General features: G+C 35.4%; 2 protein-coding genes across 2 annotated transcripts; one reads left to right on the top strand and one right to left on the bottom strand.

Annotated features, from left to right (window-relative positions):
- The first annotated feature begins 9,881 nt into the window (after nt 1-9,881).
- Nucleotides 9,882-12,776, top strand: LOC143604378 (TIP41-like protein). The gene is made up of 7 exons (XM_077080876.1): nt 9,882-10,077; nt 11,453-11,638; nt 11,717-11,792; nt 11,885-12,058; nt 12,151-12,192; nt 12,280-12,408; nt 12,492-12,776. The coding sequence occupies exons 1-7, from the start codon at nt 9,938-9,940 to the stop codon at nt 12,591-12,593; spliced, it is 849 nt and encodes a 282-aa protein (XP_076936991.1). The 5' UTR covers nt 9,882-9,937; the 3' UTR covers nt 12,594-12,776.
- Nucleotides 12,777-14,036: 1,260 nt separating this feature from the next.
- On the bottom strand, nt 14,037-16,124 carry LOC143604379 (uncharacterized). The gene is made up of 4 exons (XM_077080877.1): nt 15,939-16,124; nt 15,763-15,863; nt 15,633-15,667; nt 14,037-14,191 (listed from the first exon to the last, which is right to left on the bottom strand). The coding sequence occupies exons 1-3, from the start codon at nt 16,082-16,084 to the stop codon at nt 15,645-15,647; spliced, it is 270 nt and encodes an 89-aa protein (XP_076936992.1). The 5' UTR covers nt 16,085-16,124; the 3' UTR covers nt 14,037-14,191; nt 15,633-15,644.
- Between the last annotated feature and the right edge of the window lie 610 nt (nt 16,125-16,734).

Genomic DNA, 16,734 nt, shown 5'->3' on the forward strand with positions numbered 1-16,734 from the left:
ATTTTTATAAGTGATTAATTATTACATTCATAATTACTATTTTAATTATAGCACAAAAGTATTTTGTATGTTAAGCGTCTTTTTATATGATAAGTTGCCTCTACAAGCAAAAGTGATTCTAAGATTCGTCACTGCGTATGAATAATTTTGAAAAATTGATTTTCTTTTATTTTTAACTTTACTTAGCCAGCTAGCATAACATGTATTTTAAATTCCACTTCTGGTCACGCTCGCCATACAAACTTCAGCTTGAAATATTAAATCCCAAAACGTATGCTAACAACCATTCAATATATATAAATCTATAACAGACAATTGCAACAAGTACGTGTTCAAACTTCAAAAGTACCCATGACCTTTTTGTACCCACTTTAATACTTTATGACTCAAACGTATATCTCATGAGTATAATATTAGTATATATGGAACTTGCAATCGGGTTATGAGAGACACCTTTAACTAAAAACTAACTAATTTAACAATCAACCATCTCAACGAGTTATACTTAAACTTTAATCAAACTTGGTGTTTGGTGTTTTAACTGTTCATTTTGTTGAAAATCAGGTCTAAAAACACAAACATAGAATTTGATCTCAACTAGATCAACTCTTTTATGTTTATTATAATTTTTGACACACTTACAATGACCCATAACCCATTTATTTATACTAAAATAAACGATACTAATCCTACTTAACCTAAACATAACCATAACGTGCTCAAACTCAAACGCCAAACTTTGACTAGATAAACTTGCAAAAAAGTCAAATAAACTAAAGAGATAATTCTAAACATTCAAAATATTAATTAAATACTAACTAATTTACTTAACTCCAAACTTTGACTAGATAAACTTGCAAATAGATCAAATATACTACATTCAAAATATTTATTAAATACTAATTAATTTAAGTCTTTCAAATTATTTTTTCAACTTTCACGATATCATATTTCAAGATTAACTTTCAATATGTCCCATTATTCTTGAAACCAACCAGACATGTCATGATCGTTCTTTCTTCTTCTCGATCTTCATTCATGTTTCTTCATGTTTTCTTGTTTATTTTCTTTCTCACTTTATCTGTTCTTGCTTCCTTACTTTAACTCAAAAACGAGTTTCTTGCTCTAGCTATAATCCAATTTGGGTTTCTAAATTGCTCTTTTCCTTGCTAATAAGATCAAAACGGTTTCTGATTTCTTACTCTTACTTCAAATCATAAGATCGTATTTTTTTACCTTCTTTTTCAAGATCAGGCTCTTGACTACCTTCTATCTTCAAAATCAAACCGGCTTGCATAAAATTGGTTGTTTAATGTTAATCTTAGTCTTATGGGCTAAAGTAAATAAAAAACACGTTTGGCTATGAATCAAGATAATTAATAAAAGCTGGATCAACTAACCATTCATATAACATGTTTTAACAAATACGTACGGCACTTTATAAACTAAATCAATAAATATTGTTTTAGCTTAAAATAAAACACATAATCATGCATGTTGGATATCTTAAGTTGGATATCCATGATTCATGTGTACGGATGTTGGTTGCGTAGGTATTTATAAATTATATGCAAAACGTGTGGCATGAATGCATGATACGATTACAACTCACAAGTCCCAACTCACAACTCACAAGTGGGTTATATGTTTGAAGTGATCGATCGAAGTGGTAAATACATGGGGTATGTACGTTTACGTTAACACGTAAACTTTAAAGCCTATTTAAGAAATTGGTCGCCACACGCTTTTCATTTTGGTGTTCGTCAAAACCATTGAAACTTTGCACGTGAATCATTTGACTTCAAGGAAACATCCTTTTTTTTCTTTTGAAAATTTATATAAAAGAAAAAAACAGTTTCTAATGTCAAAAACTATAAACACATGATGAAACATGATTACTTATTAGATTTTTTTTTTTTTTTTTTTTTTTTTTTTTTTAAGAATACTTAAGATTTAAATATAATTTACTATAAAACGATTACAATAAAGTGGCAGGCAAACGGGCAACAAGCTGCGCCGCAACCCCCTTATTAGATAGAAACGAAATTAAGCGTTTAGAAATGAACCGAATCACACATTCGATTTTGGGTTCGGTTTTAAACAAAAACTGAAGAGGTAGGTCCCAGCAGAGCCCAGTAGGACCCGCAACTCACCTTAAAGAGAGACGTCTGCGCAAAGACCAACTGGTTCCGCAGGACCCACCATGCTCAGAGAGATGAAGACCTTACGCGCAGTACGCCAGCTGTTCCCGCAGGAAAAGCCTCCCAATGGTGAAGTACCCCGCCTGTTCCCGCAGCTGCGGATACAAGCCATCAGGGAAGGCTACCCGCACTAATAGTAAGGCTACACGCACAATGCACTAACTCTCAATAATTCAGTAATGTCACCTGAAGAAGGAATGAGCAAGGCGGGAATACTCCCGCCCAAATGAGCCAGTCCGTACGCTTCTGGAGGATCTTTTGTACTATACCTGCCAAGGTATGGACAAAATAGACAAGATCTGACCAAAGCAGCCCATCACAGGGTGACAGCTCACTGACAACAGTACGACGAGGAGCACGCTCTAGTACAAAATGTCACTATCAGCCGCTGCCTACTCACCAACCCTCATCGTGGCACGTACATAGCATGCAGTTGGTGGAAAAGGAATAGTACACAGCCGGCCATGTCACTATCAGCCGCTGCCTACCCACCAACCACCAGCACGGCACGTGCGTAGCCCACAGTTGGTAGAAAAGGAATATTATACAGCCGGCTGTACCTGCTTGGAAACCTACCTTCGGCTATAAATACTCCAACACCTTGGAACGGTATCATATACTATCTTATACCCTCACATCTTATCTCATACTCACATATCTGCTCTAGCTATTTCTCTTAATATACACTTATATTCAGAGCAATCTAGTCTGATTCTCACGCCGGAGAGTGGTCATAAGGATGAACCCCCCCTTCTCAGTGACGAGCTCACGGTGTCTGTTTTGCAGGTCATCGGAAGAACAACCATCTTTGCCAGACCTAACCCTCGTGGGAAACATCTACTTAACCCCCAGATTATCCGTAATCTGCCGGGGTCACTTAGTGTTTCTTCACCAATTCGGATTCCCGGTTTAAAAATTTTGAATTCGGTTCAAATCGACTAAGAGAGAATGATTATTTAAGTTTTATCATTTATTCATTTATAGAGATCCATATAGAATTTAATTAGTACTCAATTCAATAACAAAAAATGGTTAAAAAAACTAAAATTACCTATAAAAAGTAGAAAAGAAATTATGTATATTCGAAATTTTGAATTCGACTTTCAGTTCGATTTGAAATACCTGAATTCGTTTTGGTTTTCGATTTTTACAGAAACATCTTCAAACCGAATAAATGGAAACCAAATAAACCACACTATAAGAAATCGAAGTTTTAGAGGCGACACCTGTCGTTGCTACAATTCTATTTTTTTTAGTGACAATGAACTCTTAACGTGACTCAATTTTTATCATTCAACTAAAACATGTAAATATCCAACTTAAATATTAAAAATGTTAAAAGTTTTCCTTTTTACATAACTGTTTTTTTAACAGCTAATTTTTTTCTTCACCCTTTTGTTTGTTGTGATGCTTGAACCCTAGTTTTTGTTAGGTAACATCACCACCTTTTGTACGTGCTTTGTCTCCGAATAAATCTCATTAGAAGTCTTTTCATATCCACAAAATGTGACCTCACCTAAACTTTCTAAACCAACCATACATTTTTTCGTCATAAATCAAACTTTAAAGCATGGGAATAATAAATATTACTAAAGTACGTTGGATTGTATAAATGTTTCCACAGTTTAGGTTTATTTTTAATTTGAAAATTAGATAAGACGTAAAGTTTGGTTTTGGAAAGTATGGGTTTGAGGCAATAACTATTCAAACGTCGGCGGCATATTTACATACATGCATGCACCAAAGCCACAGGAGTCTAGGTTGGTGACTTCAAAGGTAAAAAGTCAAAAGTATCCATCTTGAGTGCTGATGTGAAACTTCCAAAAAGAAAAAGTTACGTAGACCATGACCTTTCTTTACCTTGAAAGTTACCTGACATTTCATCAATTAATCATGTTGTTGACGACTTTTAATTATTATTGACCTAAACAAAGACTTCTTTTTGTGATGGGTTTTGGTTTCATGTTTGGTTCAGAAAATCTATTCTAAGTTTCTAAGGTCACGTGTAGTGGAGGGCTACAAAATAAAGTGTTGTGTGTCATGTGCCGCACAATCAGCAAGGAGTGGGTTTAGTTTTAAGGTGTAGTGGTGTTATATATATATCACACACAACACAATATAATAATATTCTTCAAAGAGATCTCTGGCGACAAAAAGCAACCCCCCCCCATCTCCCCATTTATAAGACGCGTACTCTAACATTGTAATTACATGGAAGCTCGTAGGATCTTTTTGATATAGTGTAATGCAATAAACTGAACAATAGAAAAAACGGATCATTATCATTCTAGGGTTATGTTTGATTACCCTATTTTGATAAAACGAATCAGTACTTTGGATTGATTGATAATAAGGAAAATACAAATGAATAAAATCAAAATGACAAAATTCAATGCCTCAAAATAAAGAATATTTAACAACAAAAATGACAATGGCGGCGACGGCAACAATAACGGGGGTGATGGCAAGCAGCGGTGTCTTATTTAAGCAAATTAATAAGGGTAATGTCTTGTTTCAACAAAAATCTTCAAATAAAATATTCAATTAGGAATTAATATTTTATCACATATATCCTATGTTCCCTTCAACAAATAAGCGTAATGTGTTGTTTCAGCATTAGAGTTATTCTGCATTATGTGAATTATTATACACATCTATACCTACATATGCTAATTATTATTATATTTAAAAAGGCAGGCTAAACCAAATAAATTGGGCAAAAGCATGTGAAAGCGAGTCCTACAATTAATTTTAAATGTACAGATTACACATGGCCAATTCAAATACATATAAAAGTTAGTCCTAGAATTAATTTTAATGTACAAAATCATGTTTATAGCCTACAAAAATCGGATACAGAATCATGTTGTATGTTTACTTGGTACTTTAATATTCGTACATATATAAGTGTTATGTTTGATTTATTTAGTTGTATTATTAATGAAGTACTGAACGATCAGTTAAAAAATTATAAGTATTTAGTATCTACCAAATTGATGTTTGGTTGTCCTTGTGTTTGTGCATGACGTATAAATGTTTTTAATTATTTTGTTTATGTTTCTTTTCTCCGGATACTAATATGTGTTTCTTAAATAAATTTGTTTATGTGTTCTTTTCTCCATGTTAGCATAATTAGTAGAAATTGTTAAAATACACTCAATACAATGTAACATAATGTATGTATGAGACCAAACATGAGACACATTTTATTATGTGTATTTTCTTTTTTTTTAAACAACGTACAATTTAAGGGAATATGATGGATGACTAAGGGGTGTAATAAGATGCCTTGATTCACAAGTTAGAAGTTGCACTAACGTGATGTTTTAATCGAAATGTGTCAAACCGAGTGAAAGACAATCATCTGGTCAGCAAATACTGTGAGAGTATCGTATCACAGATGAAATGTAAGTCAATATCAATATGCTTCGTACTAGTGTTGCAAAAATCCCGACTAGGCACCGATTAATCGCTAGTCCCCATTTCATTGATTAATTTTGGGCTAATCGGCTAATTAATCGGTCAACGGTAAAATCCGACCAAAATCGCGGTTTTCGGCGAGATTCCGACCAAAATCGGCAGGTTCCAGCGAGATTCCGACCAAAATCAATGATTTCCGGCGAGATTCCGACCAAAATCATTGGTTTTCTGCAAGATTCCAGCAAAACTAGCGATTTCCAGTGAGATTCTAGCCAACGTCCGACCAAAATATGTTTGTGTATGTATAAAATTGAAAATTATATAAAACTGAAAAATATACATTAAAATCCTATCCAAATATTCCTGATAAATCTCGATTAATTCCAATTAATCATTAGTCTCCACCTCACCGTCTGACTACCGACTAGCAATTTTTACAACATTAGTTCGTACACAGACTAAATGTTGGATTGGCAGCTAGATATATAGCGACAATATTATCACACTACAGAGTGGGTTGACCGTAAAATGGTTAGCTAACTAATATAGCATTAACTTGTGGAGAAGAGCCTGATACTCTAACTCAATAACACCCAATTTTCATATAATAGTGATATAATTTATAGTCTTAGTTCTTATTATACTAGTTTCTCATTTTATTTTATAAAGATGGTTATGGCATTTAGGTTAAAAACAAAGAAAATCAACATTATTATTAGAATATGGTTGTAGAACTGCTCATACAAGTATACAACATTTGTAAAAGCTCACAGAAACAAATTGGTGGATTAGATGTAGAGGTGAAAAAAAAACCGAACACGAAACCGGACCCGAAAATAAACCCGGAACCGGTTGTTAATACCCAAACCCGAACCTGACCCTACCCGTAGGTACGTATAGGGTATGCATTTTAGTACCAAAACTCGTTCCCGAACCGGACCCAATTTGTACCCGGTGATACCCAAAAACCAGAATCCATACTCGGAACCGGGTTTTTCCAATATCTAAAACCGGGGTTTTCAAGTACTCGATCTATATCCGAATTCACCTGAAAAATACCCCTAAAAAGGTAAAAAGTTTTTCTATATAAAAAAACCCGAAAAAAAACAAAAAAAAAACCGAAAATAGGGTTTCTTCAATACCCGGAAGTAGGGTAATCAAATACCCGGGTTTTAGAAACGGTTCTAGAATACTCGGTTCTATACCCGACCCGAACCTAGAATACCCGGTTCTATACCCGACCCGAACGCGATACATAAGGTATGGGTTTTAGAAGCAATACCCGGACCCGAACATGACCCGGGTATTGCCAATACCCTATTTTCTAATACCCGATTTTTTGATACTCGATCATACCTGAAACCGGGCGTTTGAAAAACCCGATTTGTGCACCATTAGATGCACGAATTAAATCTAACTTTGGGCCAGGTTTAATTCATATGTACTAATTAAACTCTTTGGGCTAAGAACTAATTAGTGGGATGAATAAAAGAGGCCCACACTAGTAATAGACAATATTATTTTGGCGGTTATTTTGTTGGACACCTCGTACGACAGTTTCTGATGAACTCTGTCAAGTTCTTTTGAGGATGCAGCCTCTGCTGGTGTGCTGACCGAACAAAGACAGCAGCAAGGATGTCGGGTGTCAGAGGCAAGCAAACAGACGGCCCAAATTGCACGTGTACGGAGACAGAAGCCTCATGTTGGCTGATGTTTTTGAAGGTATGTAACGGAACAGATTATATATGGAAAAAAAAGGTGGTTTTATTTATTTAATAATTTTAAACGAAGAATCTTACGTAGACAACTTGTTAGATTACTTTGATTTATGGTTAGTTAACTAATTATCATTAATCGTAACCAAGTTTAGAGTTTGTATTATTATCGTATTTGATCTAACTTTTTACTGAAACTTGTACAGGCTGTTAATATGGTCGTGTTGATGATTTAGTTAAATGCTTTAGTAAATTCATGTGTATTTGAGCTACGTGTGTTGCAAAGCATGCTAGTTATGATCCCTCCATGAGTCTCAGAGCTTGTGATTTATCAGTGTCCACTCGTAACGGACCTTCTATATGGTTAGCGCAAAATAAACTTATGATCACTTCATGTACAAAACAAACTATAGGTTTTTTTTACGAATATGATACCTTACCCAAGTTATATATGTTTGATGAGATTTTGAGTGGCAATGACAATGAAAATTTTAATCAGGTTCATTCTACACAACTTTATCGCATATTAATGATTTCAATATTGCTATTGAAACCCATTAATTTGTTTAGTTATCTTGTAGGTTTGGGAAAATGAAAGAGTTAAAATGATAAATTAAAAATTAAAAATGAGGGTTCAAATTACAAGATTACCTGATTTTTGGTTTATTTGCTATGCTATAATGAAAGAGGTCTAGTTATCTAAAGTCTAAACGGAATGACTGAAATGAGTTAATTTGCAGGTCCATTAACTTAACCACGTTGTAACCCACCAACAGAAACCATGAATTCTGGGCCAGAGTTCAGGTGGACGAACACAAAGAAAGAGGACAGCTGTGCTTCATAAAAAGTATTTTAGTGTTCGTTTATATTTGAAAATCTTGGGCGCCCCAATAAAATTCTGGTTTAGCCTTTTAATCGCTCCCTCATGAAAAGAAATTATGGGTCCACTACTGAAAGAGATATTATATAAAAACGGAAACATCTTCTACCAAGAAGCTAGAAGCATGGTACAAAACATACAATATTTACTTAACTACTTTAAATATTTAAGTTAAAATTACACCATTGAATTTATTCGATATTAGCACAATCAAGCTTCAACGAATGCATAAATCACAACTTGATTTTATTGATAAAGTGAAATATTACAACCGAAGAAATCAATCATTACAAAAGAAGATGAGAAATAACGAGAAGAATTGAAGATGAGAAGAAGAAACCATTACAGTCTTAACAATATTCATTCATGCCCTATGCTCTTCATGCCGTCTTGTTTATATCTTGCTCGATCCGATCGATTAGAGACTGCTGGTCATATTCCCTTGTTGGGCCTTTTGCTAACTATTGAAATCTTACTTGGTCCATTGTGGTGGTATTGATATTAGGTGGGCTTAGGTCCATAACAGATATTGCATCACACACACGGCAAAGTTGTTTTGGTTGAATAAAAGACCACCAATCAATATACAATAACAATCATTTGAATAATATAATAGATTTATCGATATATGATGATATAAATTATTTTACGAAGTCTACTAAATCTATGAAGAATATAAAGATATAAAGAATAAGAAAATATAGCATAATGACGAGTAATATATATAACAATGTTAAGGAAAAAACACAATGATAAAAATAATAAAAAACACGATGATTTAACACAAAAAAATCCTAAAATCTACAAGTTATAAATCAAAAAGAGAAAATCTAAAATATAATACTGTAGAGATTTTTAGTAAAGACCCAAGTTCGATTCTCACTTGTGTCACTTTTTGTGGATTATGCCAATAAAAGATTTGAGCTAGACCTTGCGAGGTGGTCAATTCGAATCTCGAGCCCACCCGAGTTTTTGTCCAACCATGTGTTACGTCAGGGAAATCTGCTCTTGTTGCGACACAACGGTTGTCAAGTGACAGTCGATATGGTTTCTTGGTGGAACGCTCAAGCCAAACTCTGAAGCCAACGTTGGTCCAACTAAACAACATAGTCTGACCAGAGTGAGATTACAAGGCTTTACAATTTAAAGAGTGCGGTGACCAAAACAAAAAAAAAATTGACATCTTTTAACCAAAAAGAAGAAAAAAGAAAAAGAAAACTAAATGTATCATTAACTTTGAGTAGCCAATGAGATAGTGGTGGAGTGGTTAAGAACAGATATGGTATTTCATGTGACCCATGTTTAAAATTCTGCTCACAACATTTAGTTTCAAAGTCATCAAAGTGATGATGAGAAACTATACGAGTAGGTGGCTTTCACTAGTTGGATTCTTGAACTGAATGAGATCTCACCGTACTGTCGTGTCTTCGGGTGAGTGTTCACAGGCGTTGACCTTAGGTGAAGATTTCCCCCATATCAAAAGATGAGTGTATCACGTTGCGATGAATTTAGCCAGTAACTTATTAAAGGATTCGTTAATCGTTCAAAAAATATTAGTAACTTCGAGTAATAATTAAAAAATACCCGAATAATAATAATATTAAAGGAATAAAGTTGAGATATTCTCATTTATTCATTCATTTTACCATCTAAAGTAAACCCACAAAACCAGACGGGTGGAGTAGTGAGTACAAAATCGTAACGTAGATTCAATTGCAACGATGCAGTGGGAAGCCGACGAGAAAGAAGTCAAAGCCGCGGGAGCCGAGCTTCTGCCGGACGGACGACGTGGCCTCCGCATCCACGGCTGGGAGATCGAGTCTTCCAATCGTTCATGTCTCACCTCTCTCAACCTCCAATCGTACGTTCAATTCATTTCCCTCCAATTACACTTCATTAACCCTAAGTTATTATTATTATTACATCGATTTAGTGTTCAATTTGTTGAATAATCGGTTTATGTTATGTTATAAACTTATAGGGTTTGGATCAAATACAAATTAAATTGGCGTACTAACTGTAAAAGGCCAAGTAGTGTAATTACATATACAACATAGTGTAATTATATTGTAGTGTAATTACAACATAATGTAATTACACTGTGATGTAATTACATAATTACACTACTTGATTCTCACAGTTAGCACGCTAATTTAATTTGTACATTGATTTTCTTATTTTCCCTTTAAACTTATAATATGTAATTTTTTAGGTGTTGTTTTAAAGGCAGTTTGTTAAACGTGTTTGTTAATTAATTGGGAGATTTGTAGAAATTGGAGTGAAATTTTGTACTGATCATATCATGAGGTCATAAAGATAGGCATGTAAACAAATCGAACAAACAGGGCATGTTCCTGTTCCTTCGTTTAACTTTAATTGAACGAACGGTCGAACATGGACGATTATACGAACGAGGTTTTCTTGTCTGTGTTCGTTCAATAAGAAAATGAATGTTTTCGTGCTTGTTTATGTTTGTTTGTTAAAAGTGTAAATGAGTGGTTCACAATTGTAAACAAACACAGAACATAGATGAAAAAACATAAAAAAAAAAAAAAAGAAAGTGTCGACATCATCGATCTGTTGGGCCTAAAAATTCATATAAATTAGACTAAGCTATAATAGGTGATATTTCAGTTTTATAAAACTAGAATAATTTATCAGGTTGATATGTTATTTTTAGACTATGCGTAGTGGGCGAAATCTTTGGGCGAAATTGGGGCGCGAACACCGCGCCCCCTGGGCGATTTTGGGGGCGAAATGTGGGGGGCTACAATTATTTGTCGCCTGTTTATGTGTTTATATATAATATTATTATATATAGGTGTGTGTGATATATATATATATATATATATATATATATATATATATATATGGGGCTACAACACCATTACATCCCAAAAACAAATTCCTAACCTTTGCTGATTGGCCGTCACGTGCCGCAATTCGCCCAATTTGTAGCCCCTCCACTACACATAGCCTTATAAAACTAGATTAACTTGTAATAGGAATAAAAAATAAATTAATATATATAAATGAACGAACATAAATAAGCATAAACGAATGATCGTTCACGAACGGGACTTATGTTCGTGTTTAATAAACGAACAAAAACAGGTCATTGAACATTTCGTTCAGCTACATGTTTACATAAACAACATGTTATTGAATCAAGTAATCGAAAATTCTGGCCTAATTCTTAATAAGTTTTTAATATATTTTCTTAATATGATTTGCAGATGGGAGGAAAAGCTTGAGACATCTCACTTGCCTGAAATGATATTTGGTGACAGTTCGTTGGTTCTCAAGCATTTGAGCAGTGGAACCAAGATTCACTTTAATGCTTTTGATGCTTTAGTTGGTTGGAAAAAGGAGTCTTTACCGCCAGTTGAAGTTCCTGCAGCCGCCCAGTGGAAGTTTAGAAGGTTACACATTAAACAATTGGATAATTTAATCTATTACATAAGTTTCTATCTCACTTTAAACCTTTCATTGTTTTTCAGCAAGCCCTTTGAGCAAATTATTCTAGACTATGATTACACATTCACCACACCTTATTCTGGCAGTGAAACTGTTGAGGTGAATTCATAGTTATAATCTTTATCTCTATCTCTTACATATATCACTTATTCACTTAAATGATTCTTTAATGATGTTATATTGATGATCAGGCTAGCAATGGTGTAAACGTTGAGGGAAACAATCGTCTCAAATGGGATGATTGTGACGAACGAATTAATGTGGCTGCATTGACAGCAAAAGAGCCTATTCTGTTCTATGACGAGGTGGTTTTGTATGAAGATGAGTTGGCTGATAATGGGGTCTCACTTTTGACCGTGAAAGTGGTAAAGTTCAAACTGATAACAGTTTCTAGTTAGTTAATCTCGTTAAACCTTCTTCATCTTAACTGATTATAATTTGTTCATGCGGCTTGTAGAGAGTGATGCCTAGTTATTGGTTTCTTCTCTTACGTTTCTGGGTGAGTTTTCTTTTAGATAATAAACTTTGTGACTAGTTTAATATTTGCATATAGTACCTTCTATAATTAACTATTATGTTTTCGCAGCTTAGAGTTGATGGTGTTCTTATGAGATTAAGGGATACACGTGTAGTGTGCAATTTCAGTGAGAATACAAAGCCTGTTATCCTTAGAGATGTTTCTTGGAGAGAAGCTACATTCAAGGCATTGGCTTCTGTAAGCATTAAATTCTGTTTGATTAAAATTTTTGATGTTATTTAATGTGGTTGCGTCGTTAAGCTGGTTCATAAACTTTGCAGAAAGGATATCCTTCTGATTCAGCTTCATATAATGATCCGAATGTCATCAGTCAGAGGCTTCCTGTCATCATGCATAAGACTCAAAAGCTTATAGTCCCTTGACTCGGTAATGTCAACTTTTGGAAGATCATGTAACTAATATGATGATTTTAAAAGTGATGTTATGTGATCTGTAGAGAGTGAAAGAAGTGTGCTTTTACTCTAATTATTGTTTTCTGTAGCTGCTGTTTGAAAATGTTTATAACTCTGATTAACAAAATATGATGATGTGTTTTTAGTTACTTATATTTTGTCTAATATTTGCACACACATATATATATATATGACATGATGAGAAGACTTAGATAACCAAAGTTTGAAATTGGTTGGGTTCTACATGGGTCCGAAAACTGGAAACCAAGTTCGATGTTGAAAAATTTTAATTCAGTTTGGTTTATTTGAGTTGATACAACTACAAAATGCTTAAATAGATGGAATCAACATTACATCTTAAAAGTATCTTATATGTATCAAAGCTGATACAACTACAAAATGGACTTCGCATTTGTGTCATCTAACATGAAATCTAGCAGCGAGCGACTAAATGACAAGTGTCACATAGTGATCGAGTGGACTAGGAATGTCTTATGTGGTTCATGACATGGCTTCTGCCACTTGGTCTTGTGCCTTTCTGGAAATGAGCTGTAGACGTTTGCTTAGCCACTTTTTCGAAGTTTTTAACATTCATTTTGTTCTGCATCCGGTGTTCGCTTTTGAATTTTGATCATAAAAGGCTAGCCTAACTGGCAGCATCCTTTCCACTTTGAATGATTGCATCCATCACCATCAATTTCTTCTTGTGCGTTTCTAATTGCAAGTGTTTGGGTCCTGAAGCTTTGCCTAAAAAAACTATTAGGTGAATCCCACTTGGATGCATATCATAAATGGCTCATAGAAATCAGGTTGGCTAAGCACATGCACCTGCAACATAACGTCTTTGTGTTGTCAAAAAGCTGATACGAGTATATAACATTTATGTACGCCTAGGCACCATACAAAGGTGTTGTAGACGTTAGTTAAGAATTCGTGTTTTCAACTAACTTGTTCAATTCCCAAAACACGCTTCAGGGATATAATTATATTTAGCATTTGAACATTATTATTGTTATTAAAATTCATGTATGCATTAATTCATTAAAGAAAAACAGCATATACAACTACTCTCAACATCAAATGTGTTTTTTCCACTTCCATGATAGTGTTTTTCCACAACATGTCTTGAATAAATATTATGTTTAGTGTTTTTCCACAAAACAAGATCATCAGAAAACACATAGATGTATAATCTTGAATTCCCATCTTTCACACTTCTATGGAACTAAAACTGGTAAAATTCACCCTCATCTTTTGAGCAGCATAATAAAAAAGATATCGAAATTTACTCATTTCTAGTGGCCATTCTCCAACAATTCACCCGGGATATCTTTAACAACGATAATAAAACTAAAATAATTTTAATTTTAGTTGCAAGTTGGTTTGACTTTTAAAAAATCACAACAAAGTATCAATTATAATAAATAGTTAAAAATGGGCAAAAAGAACATAAATTCAGCCATTATTAACTGTTCGACTTGCTAAACACAACATAACAAAAAAACTCACTATAGATGACTCAAAACAGTCTTTGTAAGCCTTGCAGAATGAAATTTTTCATCAAGTACCTGCATCACACACAAATCTCAGAACCAAGTCCAAATTCACAATGCGCACATCAAAGATTAGTAAGACCTTCAAACGAGACTGTAAAACTCAATCAAACATGTTTAGTCTCAAGTTTGACTCTTATAAAAGGTATGGCTAGCATAAACTAATGCTCGTAAATCCTACCAACTAAGCTGCAGCTTTAAAGTGCTGTATTAAAGAAAATCTTGCACCTTTGTAGGTTGTTTATTTCCTCTTAACATAAATCATAAATGTGAACCCTACTGTGACCATTGTTTAGACAATAATCAACATCTTAAAATACACGATAAACCATTAGGCTCTCCGTAGTGGGGTGATTTTATGAGGCGACATGGGCGATTTTGGAGAGGAACACCCCCCCCTCCTGGCGATAAGTGAAGGGGACGACGAGTATTTGTCGCCTCTCATGATCTTTTGGAAATTATTATTATGTTCAAATGTGTGTGTGATGCCACACACACACACACATATATATATAGGGGCTACAACACCACTACACTCTTAAATCAAAAACCCACCATATGCTGAACTGGACGCCACATGCCACAAAACGCCCGTTTTGTAGCCCCTACACTACACATAGCCTTACAGATGAACTGGGTGTGATTGATCATTACTAAGGCTGAGGGTAGTGGAGGGTGAGCGGGGGGCGCGGCCGCCTACGTGGCTCGCGAACACCGCTACACCCCTCAGGTGGTTGGGGGCGCGGATGGGTGGCGTGGCTGTGGCCGCGGGGCGCAAAAGAGAGAGAGAGAGGAGTGTGTGTATGTTGGGTTTTTGAGAGAGAGAGAGAGAGGAGTGTGTGTATGTTGGGTTTTTGAGAGAGAGAGAGAGAGGAGTGTGTGTATGTTTTGGGAGGAAGAAGCCCCGAATCGTGGTGGTGTGATATGTGGTGGTGGTGGTCCGGTGATCGGTGGTGGTGGTGTGATCTGTGGTGGTGGTGGTGGTCCGGTGGTCCGGTGATCGGTGGTGGTGTGATCCGTGGTGGTGGTCCGGTGATCGGTGGTGATGTGATCTGTGGTGGTGGTCCGGTGGTGGTGGTGTGATCTGTGTGTTTGTTTTGTATGTTTCAATGAAGGTGAAGAAGAAGAATATTAATAACTGGATCAAGCCCCGGATCACCTGACCACTACACCCTTCGGGGCTTGGTTGAGGGGCTTGATCTGGTGCCATGTCATCGCTTACGTGTCGGGTTTTGCTTGGCTCACCTGGGGCTCAACCAAGCCCCATTACCCTTAGTCTAAAGGTTCTCCTAATAAATAGTTGTAGATACATCATACATGTAATCTATCATGATCAGCATTTCAAGACTGAAAAACTAAATTAACAATCACTCGAAAACCCCTTCGAAACAAGACTCGAAAACTCCAACTTACAAACTCTCAGACCGCCAAACGCAGAACAGAAAACTAAACTTACAAATTCTTGATGTCACCCATCTTCACCATTCCACCCTGTAACATCATAGCAAATAACATTTAACAACAACCCCTGTTCTTCTTCTTCTTCTTATTATTATTATTATCAATGAATAATAATTGGAAGGTACCATTCGATAGCTCGCGGATGCTAACAGAGAGGTGTGACGTCACGCGAGCTTCTGCTGACATCGGCATGAGAGATTGAGCACAACCCAGTTCGCCAATAGTCCTATAACACACACACAAACAAAACAATAAAATGCAATTCAAGATTAAACGAAGAGTTGAAGAACAATGAATTAACCTAGGATTGAAGAAACGGCGGGAATGGAGTCTGGGAGCAGAAAGCGGCGGTGGGCGTAGGCGGGGTAGGGTGGTGGTAGGGCGGAAAGACGGTGGTCTTGCGGCGGCGGAGATGAACGTCCGGGATAGAGAACCACGCCATGCCATTTTTGTTAGGGTTCTTCCGATGTTGTAAACAAGGAGTGGGGTTTTACTGTTTTAGGTTCTTTTTCAAAATGAGTTCGGTTTGGTTTGGTTCGATTTACGAGGGTTTAACCATAAATATAACCGAGGTTCGGTTATGAAAGACTACTTGTTCGGTGAGTGTTTCAAGCTCAATTTGTGAAGTTTTGAATTTGAAGATGGAATATGTTAGTTTCGGACTTTCGGGTATGGTCGTGATGTTTGTGTTCCAACTTAAGTTATAGACAGTTAAAACATAAATATTTGAACTTTGAATGTGGAAATGAAGGTATAAAAGATGTAAATACAAGGGCTGGTTTTGGTTAACGAAGACACATTGACCGTAACCACTACCAGATGGTTAGTTAAACACCACTTAACCATAACGGTTGATTTTGTTTGGTTATAGTTAATTTCATATAAACTTTTCGGTTAAAGATTCAGTTTTTTATTATGGTTTAATTTTTGCTCACCCTTACTTTATGATGTCTTATTTTTAAACTTCACATTCTCTTTTAGTTATTAAGTTTTGATATAATTAAATGATTAGATTAACTAATAGGTTTTTATACGATGCAAGTGTTTTTATGCTCTTAACTTTCTTTTGAATGACTAATTTGGATCACTAACGGGCC

The sequence above is a fragment of the Bidens hawaiensis genome, unplaced genomic scaffold, assembly GCF_021521415.1.
Source record: "Bidens hawaiensis isolate Kalapana, Puna unplaced genomic scaffold, B.hawaiensis_p1.1 tig00064927_1, whole genome shotgun sequence".
Taxonomy (NCBI): Eukaryota; Viridiplantae; Streptophyta; class Magnoliopsida; order Asterales; family Asteraceae; genus Bidens; species Bidens hawaiensis.

What these genes read in the sequence shown, in the direction of transcription:
- LOC143604378 (XM_077080876.1), top strand. Translation starts at nt 9,938, where the DNA reads ATGCAGTGGGAAGCCGACGAGAAAGAAGTCAAAGCCGCGGGAGCCGAG. An exon ending in ACCTCTCTCAACCTCCAATC is followed by an intron (nt 10,078 to 11,452) that starts GTACGTTCAATT and finishes TATGATTTGCAG; the next exon opens with ATGGGAGGAAAAGCTTGAGA. An exon ending in TTCTTCTCTTACGTTTCTGG is followed by an intron (nt 12,193 to 12,279) that starts GTGAGTTTTCTT and finishes ATGTTTTCGCAG; the next exon opens with CTTAGAGTTGATGGTGTTCT.
- LOC143604379 (XM_077080877.1), bottom strand. Translation starts at nt 16,084, where the DNA reads ATGGCATGGCGTGGTTCTCTATCCCGGACGTTCATCTCCGCCGCCGCA. An exon ending in CGCCGTTTCTTCAATCCTAG is followed by an intron (nt 15,864 to 15,938) that starts GTTAATTCATTG and finishes TGTGTGTTATAG; the next exon opens with GACTATTGGCGAACTGGGTT. An exon ending in CATCCGCGAGCTATCGAATG is followed by an intron (nt 15,668 to 15,762) that starts GTACCTTCCAAT and finishes ATGATGTTACAG; the next exon opens with GGTGGAATGGTGAAGATGGG.